The sequence below is a fragment of the Hemiscyllium ocellatum genome, chromosome 4 (genome assembly GCF_020745735.1).
Source record: "Hemiscyllium ocellatum isolate sHemOce1 chromosome 4, sHemOce1.pat.X.cur, whole genome shotgun sequence".
NCBI lineage: Eukaryota > Metazoa > Chordata > Chondrichthyes > Orectolobiformes > Hemiscylliidae > Hemiscyllium > Hemiscyllium ocellatum.
In genome coordinates, this window is record NC_083404.1 from 52,380,843 (window position 1) to 52,394,961 (window position 14,119).

Consider the following 14,119-nt stretch of genomic DNA (forward strand, 5'->3'; position numbering starts at 1 on the left):
GGGTTCCCAGGTGGAAGATGAGGTGCTCTTCCTCCAACCATTGTGTTGTTATGTTCTGGCGATTGAGGAGTCCAAGGACCTGCATGTCTTCGGTGGAGTGGGAGGGAGAGTTAAAGTGTTGAGCCATGGGGTGGTTGGGTTGGTTGGTTCGGGCGTCCCAGAGGTGTTCCCTGAAGCGTTCTGCAAGTAGGCGGCCTGTCTCCCCAATATAGAGGAGGCCACATCGGGTGCAGCGGATGCAATAGATGATGTGTGTGGAGGTGCAGGTGAATTTGTGGCGGATATGGAAGGATCCCTTGGGGCCTTGGAGAGAAGTAAGGGAGGAGGTGTGGGCGCAAGTTTTGCATTTCCTGCGGTTGCAGGGGAAGGTGCCGGGAGTGGAGGTTGGGTTGGTGGGGGGTGTGGACCTGACGAGGGAGTCACGAAGGGAGTGGTCTTTGCAGAGGCCTCCTTCTTCAAGGACCGCAGATTCCCCCCAGACGTGATCGACGATGCCCTCCACCGCATCTCCTCCACTTCCCGCTCCTCCGCCCTTGAGCCCTGCCCCTCCAACCGCCACCAAGACAGAACCCCACTGGTTCTCACCTACCACCCCACCAACCTCCATATACAGCGTATCATCTGCCGTCATCTCCGCCAACTCCAAACGGACCCCACCACCAGGGATATATTTCCCTCCCCTCCCCTATCAGCGTTCCGCAAAGACCACTCCGTTCGTGACTCCCTCGTCAGGTCCACACCCCCCACCAACCCAACCTCTACTCCCGGCACCTTCCCCTGCAACCGCAGGAAATGCAAAACTTGCGCCCACACCTCCTCCCTTACTTCTCTCCAAGGCCCCAAGGGATCCTTCCATATCCGCCACAAATTCACCTGCACCTCCACACACATCATCTATTGCATCCACTGCACCTGATGTGACCTCCTCTATATTGGGGAGACAGGCCGCCTACTTGCAGAACGCTTCAGGGAACACCTCTGGGATGCCCGAACCAACCAACCCAACCACCCCGTGGCTCAACACTTTAACTCTCCCTCCCACTTCACCGAAGACATGCAGGTCCTTGGACTCCTCAATCGCCAGAACATAACAACACGACGGTTGGAGGAAGAGCATCTCATCTTCCGCCTGGGAACCCTCCAGCCACAAGGGATGAACTCAGATTTCTCCAGTTTCCTCATTTCCCCTCCCCCCACCTTGTCTCAGTCGATTCCCTTGAACTCAGCACCGCCCTCCTAACCTGCAATCCTCTTCCTGACCTCTCCGCCCCCACCCCACTCCGGCCTATCACCCTCACCTTGACCTCCTTCCACCTATCACATCTCCATCGCCCCTCCCCCAAGTCCCTCCTCCCTACCTTTTATCTTAGCCTGCCTGGCACCCTCTCCTCATTCCTGATGAAGGGCTCTGGCCCAAAACGTTGAATTTCCTGTTCCTTGGATGCTGCCAAACGTGCTGTGCTTTAACCAGCAACACATTTTCAACAAAAATGACTAATGGCTATAATGTTTTCCCTGAAATGAATCATTCCATCAGATTCACGTTACCCCGTGCAAAACGCCCTGTCCATATCTGTCAGTCGCATTGATATCGGCTCCACGTTCCAGCATGGTGTTCAAACGTTCCAAATTAATCTAAAAATTAAAGAGTACAAATTTTTTTCTTTCTTCAAATTAATATTACCAATATTAAACAAAGGGAACAGATTCACATGGTTTCCAAGGTAGCAAATGAAGTCCTTCCAAGCCAATTTGTTTGACAACAATAATATTTGATATATTCTTCTAAATGCTGCATTATTACATGAAAAATAACGATGCTTCACATATATAGGTGTATATATTTACATACCCACATTATAAACACACAGTAGGAAATTGGAAATGGTTATTTCAGTGAAAATATAAACTGAGATAAATCCTAGTTGAAAAGGATTATATTATTTCTGTTCTTGTAATGAAGTAAATTAGATTTTTAATTTCCTTGTGAATTAGAAGTCTTGGATCATACTACATAACGCTTTATCACCTAAGCTACCAAGGAAACAAGAGAACAAGTATTTTTAGAATCAGTGCTGGTGGGGAAGCTTCGGGCCATGGGAGTGTGATGGAGTTGGTTCACAGCTGTTTCACTCCCAACCCAACTCAACTTTATTTTGTTCATGGTCATTCAGGTTCACATGGCTCCCCTATATTTGGAAGCTTCTAATCTATGGTGTGGAACCTGAGATGAAAATATCTGACTCAATCATCAACAAGAGGGCTGACTCTGAGTTGCAGCTAACACTGAGAATCAGATATCTCATGTTAACAGCAGCTGGAGGACGATATAATGCCATTATATGATTTATCTTTGGGTGCACCGAGCATCTGGAAAGTGCTAGCATCACTTGCATGAAAACCCTTAGCCAGCGTATGGGACAAAAACTAGAAGCACCTCAGATGCCAGGTCTGTCAGAATTTTCTCCTGAAGCTCTAATGGGATTTCCAGTCAGTACCCATAATCTGTTAATGTCAGCAGACTCACATGGGAAGTAGAGCCTGTGTTTATGGTGTCTAGATGAGAGTGATGTTGGAAAAGCACAGGAAGTCAGGCAACATCTGAGGAACAGGAAAATCGACATTTCAGGCAAAAGCCCTTCATCAGGAATGTGTAGAGAGAGGAGGAGAACTTCTTCAAGGTAGGCATCCTTGCAAGAGGATTCACAGTAAGGTTAAAATCAACTAGGCAGAAGTGGGTACTGCAGATGCTGGAAATCAGAGTCAAGATTAGAGTGGTGCTGGAAAAACACAGCAGATCAGGCAGCATTTGAGGAGAAGGAAAATTGACGTTTCAGGCAAAAGCCCTTCATCGGGGCTGATAAAGGGCTTTTGCCCGAAACATCGATTTTCCTGCTCCTCGGATGCTGCCTGACCTGCTGTGTTTTTCCAGTACCACTCTAATCTAGACTCTGATTGCCAGCATCTGCAGTACCCACTCTGTTCATGTTGCCTAATCCATAAACAGAGCACCACTTCTTGTTTGGTTTTACTTAAGCATGCTCTGCTTGGTTATTTTTTGCTAGCCTTGGAGGATAGAGGCCAGCAAGTAAAAATATACATTTTCACAGTTATATTTTAGTGCATAATACAATGTGGAAAAGGAAGAGTCAGGGATAGGGAAGGAATTTGAATACAATTTTAAAATTATTTTTACTTTAGTTTAGTCAAAGTAAAGGAAAAAAATTACCTTGCTTTCATTGCCTCTCTTTGATGCTATGATAAAATACTGAAGGAAAGCTGTTGTGGGGGAAACACCACTGCTTTGGTCCTGACTGCTTGTCCCTGGAGGTTGATTTGGTATCACTATTTGTTGTCCTGCATCTGTCAGCCTTTTCAGGCCAATGTATGTGGCAGAATCTGTGGTCTCTGTCAACAGAATGATGAGATTAGCAGGTTACTACCAGTCATTGATGAGTGGTAATGTTTGCATCCAGCTGATTTCAGAGCAGCTAAGCTACAAAACAATATTTGAGAAAATGAACTTTCAAGGACATTTTAAAAGACGGGGAAAAATAATATCTGAAAAGAAGGGAAAACATAACAAAAGAAAGAAGAAACAGAAAGTCTGACAAAGGTTAGGTGAAAAATGTCAAGAAGATTACAGATGGCAGCAATAGGTATGTTTAAACTAGGTGGATGCTGGGCACCATTTCAAAGACCAAATAAGTTTTGTAAATAGCAAGATTGGTGGGAATATTATAGAAGGTCTGAAAATGCTAAGTTTATCAAATCTTCACAAAGACTGGGATCAAGTTTCACAACAGGTTATTTTGATTCAGATGTTGAGGAGGAGATGTGAGCAAAAAATATAGAGTTCCTACCACTTAGAACAGAACAAAGTCACATCCAACCCGAAAAGCAATACCTATTCTCTATTAGCATACTGTCAATTTTAATCATTTCATGTGGCCTGTTGTGACAAGCTATGTTTGGACATGATGTGGAGGAGCTAATGTTGGACTGGGGTGGACAAATTTAGAAATCACACAACACCAGGTTATCGTCCAACAGAGTTATTTGGAAGCACTAGCTTTCGAAGCGGTGGTCATTCACCTGACGAAGGAGCAGCGCTCTGAAAGTTGGTGCTTGCAAATAAACCTATTGGACTATAACCTGGTGTTATGTGACTTTTAACTATGATTGCACTGTAACAGCTGTGCTTACTTAATATTTAGCTCTGCCTTTTTGAATGCGATCAAACATAAATGAGTAACTAAGTAAATATCTTTAATATCTGTTAATATTCAACTAACCCTTGTGTGCTTAATGTTTCCAACTCCCCTCTAAATGATGTGCATTATAGTTTCTACTGCAGAACAAAATGGAATCCACTGCGCTACAGTTCTTATATAGATGGAGCATCCTTGTAATATTGTAATTGTAATGACATGTTATACGAACCGTCACAAATAATGGCAATGCATTTACATGAATATATCTACTGTAAGTTGAGGGAAGTATATCATCTATACATGTACAGAAGGAAATATGCCTATGCTACTGAAGATATAAAAAGTTATTTTAACACTCACATCAAATATTCACCAACAGTACATATTATAAATGTACATACCTTATGATGTCCTGTCCACTAAAGACTTCATTTTTAATTTAAGGAGGATGGACAAAGCTCCCTGCCACTACTAAAAACTCAAACAACAAATCCAGCCTGCATGAGATATAGTTAGAATCCTGTCTGTAAAAAGAGGGGACCCTGGCTAGTGTTTTACAAGCTTCACAAATGCAGGAACAGCACCTGATACCAAAGTGAAGGAGAATATTATCCTGCTATTATGTAAAGGAATTATGCTCTACCTAGAATAAGATCTGTTCCAAATGCGAGTTACTACTAGTCTGTTTCTACTAGTCATTTCTTAAGCAGAATTTTTTTTATTGTTTATTTAAAAGTAGCAACTTTAAGCCTTTTTTGTTTTATTTTTATCTACTATTTTTAAGGTTGCAGTGACAAATCAAAAACCAGCCCAAACCATTCCAGAGCCTGGGAATTCCCCAAAGGCTCAAACTGAACTCAGCATCATAATTAAGGAGAGGATCAGAAGGTCCAGCTGTTAAGTTACAACCAAAAAAAGAGGAAGAGCCCCTTCAATTGGAAAGTGAATGGAAAGCTCAAAAATGCAATGGTCAGACCCAATATGTACACTTAATGTCCGAATACCTTCCTGGAGAGCTTGATCGCCTGACCTTCTGAACCAGTTACAATTAAGATTGAAGTTAAACAAGAATGAAAGAAGTGATTCTGGAAAGTGAGAAGTGAAGCAGAAGAATGCTGAAGTGGCTGAGAGAGACTATTAAGAAATAACAAATAGGGGTACACCATATGGTCTCTCAAGTTTGCTCGGTCACTCAGTGTGATCATGGTTGATCTATTGCCTAAACTTCACTTTCCTGTTCACTTTTTATATCCCTTGATTTTCTATTTCTGCCTTAATATATTTAAACAAGATGTGGAGGTGCTGGTGTTGGACTGGGGTGAAAAGTTGAAAATCTCACAACACCAAGGTAGAGTCTAACAGGTTTATTTGAAAGCACCAGCTTTTGGGACACGAATCCTTCATCAGGTAGCTAGAGGAACAGGATGCATAGGACACAGAATTTATAAGTAAAAGATCAAAGTGTTATACAAAGTTGTTATACATTCTGTGTCCTACGTATCCTGTCCCACTAGCTACCTGACAAAGGAGCAGTGCTCTAAAAGCTTGTGGAGTCATAGAAATGTACAGCACAGAAACAGACCCTTCGGTCCAACTCATCTATGCTGACCAGATATCGCAACCCAATCTAGTCCCACCTGCCAGAACCTGGCCCTTATCTCTCCAAACCTTTCCTATTCATATACCATCCAGATGCCTTTTAAATGTTGCAATTGTACTAGCCTCCACCACTTCCTCTGGTAGCTCATTCCATACATATACCACCCTAAATCTGCTGGACTATAACCTGGTGTTGTGTGATTTTCATATTTAAACAATGCAGCATATGCAATGTTCTGGAGTGGAGAATTTTCAAGATTCACATCCCTCTGAATGAAGACAATTCTTTTCATCTTGGTTCTAAGCAATAGACCTCAGCATGAGACGAAGCCCCCATGTTCTAAGTTCCCCACCCGAGAGAAACAACCTCTATACTGTAATATGACCCTTCAGAGGTGTTATGTTTCAATGAACTAACGCCAAAGTCTTCTGAACATCATAAAGTGTAGCTCCAGTTTGCTCAGTCGCTTGTCATAGGATAACCTTTTCATTCTGGAACCAACCTAGTGACTGTATATGTTGTACAGGCTCTAAGGCAAGTATATCCATCATGAGATAAGAAGACTGAAACTATACGTAATATTCCAGGTGTGTATTCACTAAGTCCTAAACAATGGTAACAAAGACTTTTATTATTGTACTCTTATTTCCCTTGCAAATAAAGTCCGATACTTGCCTTTCTCATACTTGTTGCTACCCTCAACTTTGTCAACTTGTGGTGTTCTATGTACAAGTATACCCCAAGTGCACTGTATAAACTTCAATAATTTGAAGTTTCATACCTTTTAAAGAATATCCTATTTTTATAATCTTAGTGCCAAAACAAGTAAACTCACACTTCCTGCATTATATTTAATTTGTCATCTTGATTGTTTACTCTTTCAACCTGTCTTTTGTCTTCCTCGCAGTTTATATTCCCACCTAGTTTTATATCATCAAAAAAATTGGATACATTACTCTCAACATTTTCAACAAAGTCATTAATATAAATTGTAAACAACTGAGGCTTCAATATTTACAGCACTGCTTACAGCCTACCAATTTGAACATTTCCATATATCCCTACTTTCTGCTCCCACTTGTAAACCCGTCCTCCATTCATGCTGATACATTAGCCCAACACCAAGAGCTTTTTGTCTTGCATATAAGCCTTTTTTATGATACCTAATCAATTACTTCTTGGAAATTTCAGTGCATTACATCTGTTAGCTAATTTACCACTACTACCTTAACCTGCTAGTTACATTCTCAAAAACCAAAAGAAGGCAGAGCAGTAGACGTTGTCTGCATTGACATTAGCAAGGCCTTTGAAAAGGTTCTGCATGATAGACTGGTTAATAAGGTTAGATCGAATAGGATCCGGGGAGCTCGCAAATTGGATACAAAATTGGCTTGACAGTAGGAGACGGGTGATGGTAGGAAGATGTTCAGACTGGAGGCCTGTGACCAGCGGTGTACCACAAGGACTGGTGCTGGGTCCACTGTTGTTTGTCATTTACATAAATAATTTGGATGGTAACATAGGAGGCACAGTTAATAAATTTGCAAATGATACCAAAATTGGTGGTATAGTGGACAATGAAGAAGGTAATCTAAGAGTATAATGGGATTTTGATCAGCTGGGCCAGTGGGCCAAGAGATAGCAAATGGAGTTTAATTTAGATAAATGCAAGGTGTTGCCTTCATAAGCAAACCAAGGCAGGACATTACACAGTTATTGGGAGGACCTTGGGAAATGTTGTCGAACAAAGAGACATAGGGAGGTGGTGCATAATTCCTTTAAAGTGGTGTCACAGGTAGACAGCATGGTGAAGAAAGCATTTGGCACGCTTGCCTTCATTCGTCAGAGCATTGAGTACAGGAATTGGGATGGTATTGTTACCACTGTACAAGACAATGGTAAGGTCATGTATGGAATATTGCATACAATATACAGGTTGCCCTGTTATAAGAAGGATGTTGTTATGTTGGAGAGGGTGCAAAAAGATTAACAAGGATGTTACTCAGATTAGAAGGTTTGAGTTATAAGGAGAGGCTGAATGGATTGGGACTTATTTCCCTGCAGCGTAGGAGGCTGAGGGTTGACATTTAGAGGTTTACAGAATCATGAGGGGCATAGGTAACTTGATTAGTCGAGGTCTTTTCCCCAGGTTAGGGGAGTCCAAACCTAGAAGGCATAGGTTTAAGATGAAGACGGGAAAGATTTCAAAGGTGGGGGGGGGAGCGTTTTCACACAGAAAGTGGTGCATATATATTGAATGAGCTGCCAGAGGAAGTGGTCAAGGTGAGTACAATTACAAGGAAGGGACCTGAATAGGAGAGGTTTAAAAGGGATATGGGCCAAATGCTGACAAATGGGACTAGTTCAGTTTAGGAACCTGGTTGGCATGGATGAATTGGACTGAAGGGTCTGTTTTCATGCTGAATGACTCTGAGGATCTGAAATCTGAATACAGGCTGAGGTAAGTAATTGTTGGCGGGAACAACCACTTAACAGGTGCTCTTAATAATTTAGGCAGCAATAAAATGTCTTCTCGATGCAAATAACATGATAAAATGGCTTCTAGGCTGCAAACTGATAATTCTGCTAAAGCTGCATAAAATGGGTTTTAAGTTACTAAGTGCTAATTCTGCTGTAGCTGCTTAATTGACTAACCACAGTCTGCTTCAATAGACATTAGCAGACAATATTCCCTTTACAGCATAGAAATAACTAGACTAGATAAAACACTATTGACCATCCTAACTGACCTTCAGGTGCAGGTGCAATGGACCATCCTATTGACCATCCTAACTGACCTTCAGGTGCAGGTGTAAGTGAGATAAAGGTGACCTGAATGTTGGAAAACAGAACTGGTTCCCAGGAAATATCATTGGACAAGTAATTGCCAAATAAAACATATCGTGTATTAATTGGTGATTGTTTGAATGTACTATGTGTCTCCGAATGCTTTATATCTAGTTGTATGAAGAAATAAAGAATGAAGTGTTAAAGAACCAGGCTGATTGTGAGTTCTTATTGACCAATCACAGAATAGAGAACTCCTCCCTACCCCCAGAGATCTTCAAATCTATAACATTTGTCAAGAGACAAGTGAGGAGGAGAAGTAGACATGGAGAATTTGAGAGGCAAGCCCAATGTTTCAAGCAATTGTTTCTCATCTCCATTTTTTAAAATGAAGCAGTGTCTTAATGAATATGTTGTATACTTAGTATACTGTTTCAGCCCTATTGTCACAACATCTTTCCTATTGTGACATGTGTGACATTGCAAATTGAATACCAATTGCAGTCCTAATATTGAATATAGATCCACTATTACACCTCAAACTGTATCACTTAAAATATCATTTGCATTTCTAAATTTACACTGACTCAAGGTGATACTTTTCAGGTCTTGTCAGCATATACCAATATCTCCAATCTCTACATTAGTTAATTACATACCCTTCTGCTGTTCAAAATTTACATTTTTAAAAAACTGAAAGATATTACATCAAATTTTTTCATATTTAATTTTCTTTGCTTCTCTTTGTTCATTCTTATCAACTTCTGCTAACAGTTTCCTTTGGTTCCTGGAATGACCTACTATACTTCATGTATCGAATTGTCTGTAAATTTGGATATCACTTTTGCCAATCATTGATATAAACAGTGAATGAAACCAACCAAGAACATCAGATGGACACTTATATCCATGTGCAATCACTCTGTGAAACAATATCTAATTCCTCTATTCTAATTATATGTTAGCCCAACCTGCTCAATTCATGCACCTTAGTCTTTTCCAATATCTTTTATGTGGCACCTTGCAGTAAGAATATAAAAAAGCCCATGGCTGAACTTTACTTTCTTGCTCTAACCTAATATCACTTGACTTCCTGAGTGCCAAAAAAACTGTCAATTTTAGTGTGGGATACACCTAATAATTTAGCATCCACAGCCCTCAGGGTTGGAAAATTCCTACAATTCACAATTTTGAGTGAAATACTTCCTCATTAAGGCTATTATCCCAAGCCCCACTCACTCCAGCCAAGGGAAACAGTATCTTGGAATTTAGCCTGTCAAGCACTCCAAGAATTCAATACATTTCAATTCATTCACTTTTCTCTTTCTTCTAAACTTTAGAGAATGTAGTGGTTGTGTGTTATAGTTCGCTTGAGATGTCTGTGTTGCTATGGCAATATGCAAATACATTTTACAGTTTCGAGATCTGACAATGATGGTCGAGTTTCCAATGTTCTTTCCATCGTGTGGCTGATTAGGAAACTTTGATGCTGTAACTGCTTGCCACTGGGCCTTTGGAACAGTTCAGTCATCAACTTGTTTGGCTGCATTGTCACTCACTGGAGGATGCAAGTAAATTCAATTTAATCTCTCCTCATCTCAGAATTTTAGAAATTCTCTTCACGTAATATCTGCATTGCTCTCAAAACCAGCATATGTTAGCTATCCCTAATTGCCTTGAACTGAATTGCTCAGCAATTTCAGAGGCAGGCAGGAGTCAACTGCATTGCTTGGATCTCTAGACACATGAGTCAGGAAGATGTACAGCACAGAAACAGACCTTTTGGTTCAACTCATCATGCCGAACAAATATCCCAACCTAATCTAGTCCCATTTGCCAGCACCTGGCCCATATCCCTCTAAACCCTTCCTATTCATATACCCATCCAGACGCCTTTTAAATGTTGCAATTGTACCAGCCTCCATTACTTCCTCTGGCAGCTCATTCCATACATGCAACATCCTCTGCGTGCAAATGTTGCCCCTTAGGTCCCTTTTATATTTTTCCTATCTATCTGTGACGCCACTTTCAAGGATCTATGAACCTGCATTCCAAGGTCTCAGTTCAGCAACACTTTCTAGGACCTTGTCATTAAGTGTATAAGTCCTGCTAAGATTTGCTTTCCCAAAATGCTGCGCCTTACATTTATCTAAATTAAACTCCATCTGCCACTCCTCAAACCATTGACCTATTTGCAAGATCCCGTTATAATCTGAGATAACTTTCTTCACCGTCCACCAATTTTGGTGACATCTACAAACTTACTAATTATACCTCCTATGTTCATATCCAAATCATTTACACAAATGGTGAAAAGTAGTGGACTTAGCACCGATCTTTGTGGTACTCCATTGGTCAAAGACCTTCAGTCTGAAAAGCAACCCTCCACCACTACCCTCTATCTTCTACCATCGAGCCAGTTCGGTATCCAAATAGCTAGTTCTCTCTGTATTCCATGAGATCTCACCTTGCTAACCAGTCTCTCATGGGGAACCTTTTCGAACATCTTACTAAAGTCCATGTAGATCACGTTCACTGCTCTGCCCTAATCAATCCTCTTTGTTACTTTTTCAAAAAATTCAAACAAATTTGTGAGACATGATTTCCCATGCACAAAGCCATGTTGACTATCCCTAATCAGTCCTTGTCTTTCCAGATGCATGTAAATCCTCTCCCTCAGGATTCATGGATGCATTCATTTCAAGAGGGCTAGATTACAAGATCAGGGATACACTGCTGAGTCTGTATAAGGCTTTAATCAGACCATACTTGGAATATTGTAGGCAGCTTTGGGTCCCATATCTAAGGAAAAATGCTGGTCTTGGAGGAGGGTCGAGAAGAGATTCAGAAGAACGATCCCGGGACTTTGTCTCTGTATTCGATTGAGTTTAGAAGGATGAGGGTGGTGGATCTCATTGAAACTTACAGAATACTGAGAGGCCTGGATAGAGTGGACATGGAGAAGACATTTCCCCTAGTAAGATAGCACCCCAGGGCACAGGCTCAGAGTGACCCTTTAGATTGTGATGAGGAGGATTTTTTTTCAGCTAAAAGATGGTGAATCTGTGGAACATATTGTGCAGAGGGGTGTAGAGGTCAAGTCATTGAATATCTTCAAGACAGAGAGGGCAAGGTTTTTGATTAGTAAGGGCATCAAATGTTATGGGGAGAAGGCACGAGAATGGAGTTGAGAAACAGCAGCCATGATTGAATGGTGGAGCAGATTCAATGGACCAAATGGTCTAATTCCATTCCTATGTCTTATGGTCTAATTAATAGTTGTTTCATGGTCACTATTACTGAGGCTAGCATTCAATTCCCAATTTTTATTGATTCATCAAATGTAAACTCCATCAGCTACCACTGTTGGAGTTGTAACTGATATAAGGCTTTAGCCTGTACCTTTGAGCTATTAGCCTGGTGACATATCACCATTCCTCCCCCTGCATAGTCAACTGGTCAATCAATCTTTAAATGATATAGTGGAGGATTGATTTAGCTATGTGCTGCCAGAAGTATTTTGATCATATAAAGCAACATTGGTCCTGCTCTTGTCTGTTAAAATCAGTCACTGTTCCAGGATCCTTCTGGAATTAAAAAAAAAGCCCTGTTCTTTTCTTCTGTGTGCCACCTTCTTAAACCTGTTTCCTCCACCTTCAGCTCCACAATACGTGCAGGAGTAGAGTAGACATCTTTGTCACTGAGATCAAGATCAACCAATTAGTTGGCTTGGTTGCTTCCCACCCAATCACTGGGTGGCTAAATCTCTTCATCTAAAGTATCCTCTTGCCCCACCCTACCCTGAGTATGGATCTTACTTTTGTTTCTTTACTATCTCCTCTCATCCCCATTCTGAGCTCATTTTGTCTGTAGACCCACTTCCTGTTCTGTTGTTCCCAGTCCCATTAATCTGCTGACCACCCAATGTCTTAGATTAGATTAGATTACTTACAGTGTGGAAACAGGCCCTTCGGCCCAACAAGTCCACACCGACCCGCCGAAGCGCAACCCATCCATACCCCTACATATACCCCTTACCTAACACTACGGGCAATTTAGCATGGCCAATTCACCTGACCCGCACATCTTTGGACTGTGGGAGGAAACCGGAGCACCCGGAGGAAACCCACACAGACACGGGGAGAACGTGCAAACTCCACACAGTCAGTCGCCTGAGGCGGGAATCGAACCCAGGTCCCTGGCGCTGTGAGGCAGCAGTGCTAACCACTGTGCCACCGTGCCGCCCCAAAATGTGTCTTCTCAAGGTCAACACATTTTGTAATCATGTTAACAGATCTGTTTCTTCTTGAATGTTTGGTTTGCCTTCAACTGTGCCATCAATGGCTCTCTCCTGGGAAAAAAAAGAATGATTGACTCCAGGGTCCCCCAGATTTAGTACTTCTTCTCCAAACTCCCTTTTCTCTGCAATGTCTTTGAATGTGCTGTTGGCCTCTAAGTCTGTGCTCACTCAACTGGATCTCTATGTCAGAATCATGTTTGCTTTGGTTGTAGAAGATACAGGGTTGTTGCGGAGGGGTGTTTTCTGACTGGAGGTCTGTGACCGGTGATGTTCTGCAAGGATCAGTAGGGGGACTGATTTGTAATTATATAAATGATTTGGATGAAAATGTAGGTGGTCTGATTAGTAAGTTTGCAGATGACACAGAAATTGGTGGAACTTTGGATAGTGAGGAAGGTTACCAAAGGATACAGCCGAAGATAGATCAGTTTGAAAGTTGGGCAGAGAAATGGCAAATAGAGTTAGTCCTGACAAGTGTGAGGTCAGATGCAAGAGGAGTCTATACAGAGGGATCTTGTAGTGTAAGTACATAGCTCTCTGAAAGCGGATAAAGTGGTTTAAAAAAGGCATGTAGAATGCTTGCTTTCAAAAGTTGGCAAAGTCAAGCATAAAACCTTAATTTGGAGTATTGTGTGCAGTTCTGGTCAGCACACTATATGAAAAATGTGAAGGCTTTGGAGAGGGTGCAAAAGAGGTTTACCAGGATGTTGCCTGCATTGGAGTGCATTGTTTATAAGAGGTTGGACAAACTTGGATTGTTTTCTCCAAAGCGTCAAAGGCTGAGGGGCTTTGTTGCTCTTCTATTTCAACCCTTTTGCAGAAGAGTTAGAACATAAACCTTAGAACAGTCTAACAGAGGAACAGGCCATTCAGCCCATGATGCTGTGCCAATCATGATGCCAAGTTAAAGTAATCCCTTCTGCCTGCCAATGCTCCCATTCCCTTTATTCTTTGCATATTCATGTGCTTATCTAAAAGCCACTTAAATGCCCCTATCATATCTGCCTCCATCTCTACCCCTGGCAGCGTGTTCCAGGCACCTACCATGCTCTATGTAAAAAACTTGTCCCTCACATCTCCTTTGAACATTCCCTCTCTTACCTTAAAATGCATGCCCCCATCGTATTAGATATTTCAACTCTGGGAAAAAAAATTCTGATTGTGAACCCTATCTATGTCTCTCATAATTTTAAAAACTTCTATCAGGTCTGCCCTCAG

General features: G+C 41.6%; 1 protein-coding gene across 1 annotated transcript in view; it reads right to left on the reverse strand.

The window, feature by feature from the left end:
* The window catches only part of LOC132815201 (transient receptor potential channel pyrexia-like), an 89,101-nt gene that overhangs the window by 69,864 nt on the left and 5,118 nt on the right, over positions 1-14,119 (reverse strand). The window contains exons 4-5 of the mRNA XM_060824016.1: positions 3,230-3,408; positions 1,549-1,635 (exon numbers count right to left, since the gene is read on the reverse strand). Coding sequence (XP_060679999.1) covers positions 1,549-1,635; positions 3,230-3,408 — 266 coding nt within the window. The remainder of the gene's footprint in view (positions 1-1,548; positions 1,636-3,229; positions 3,409-14,119) is intronic.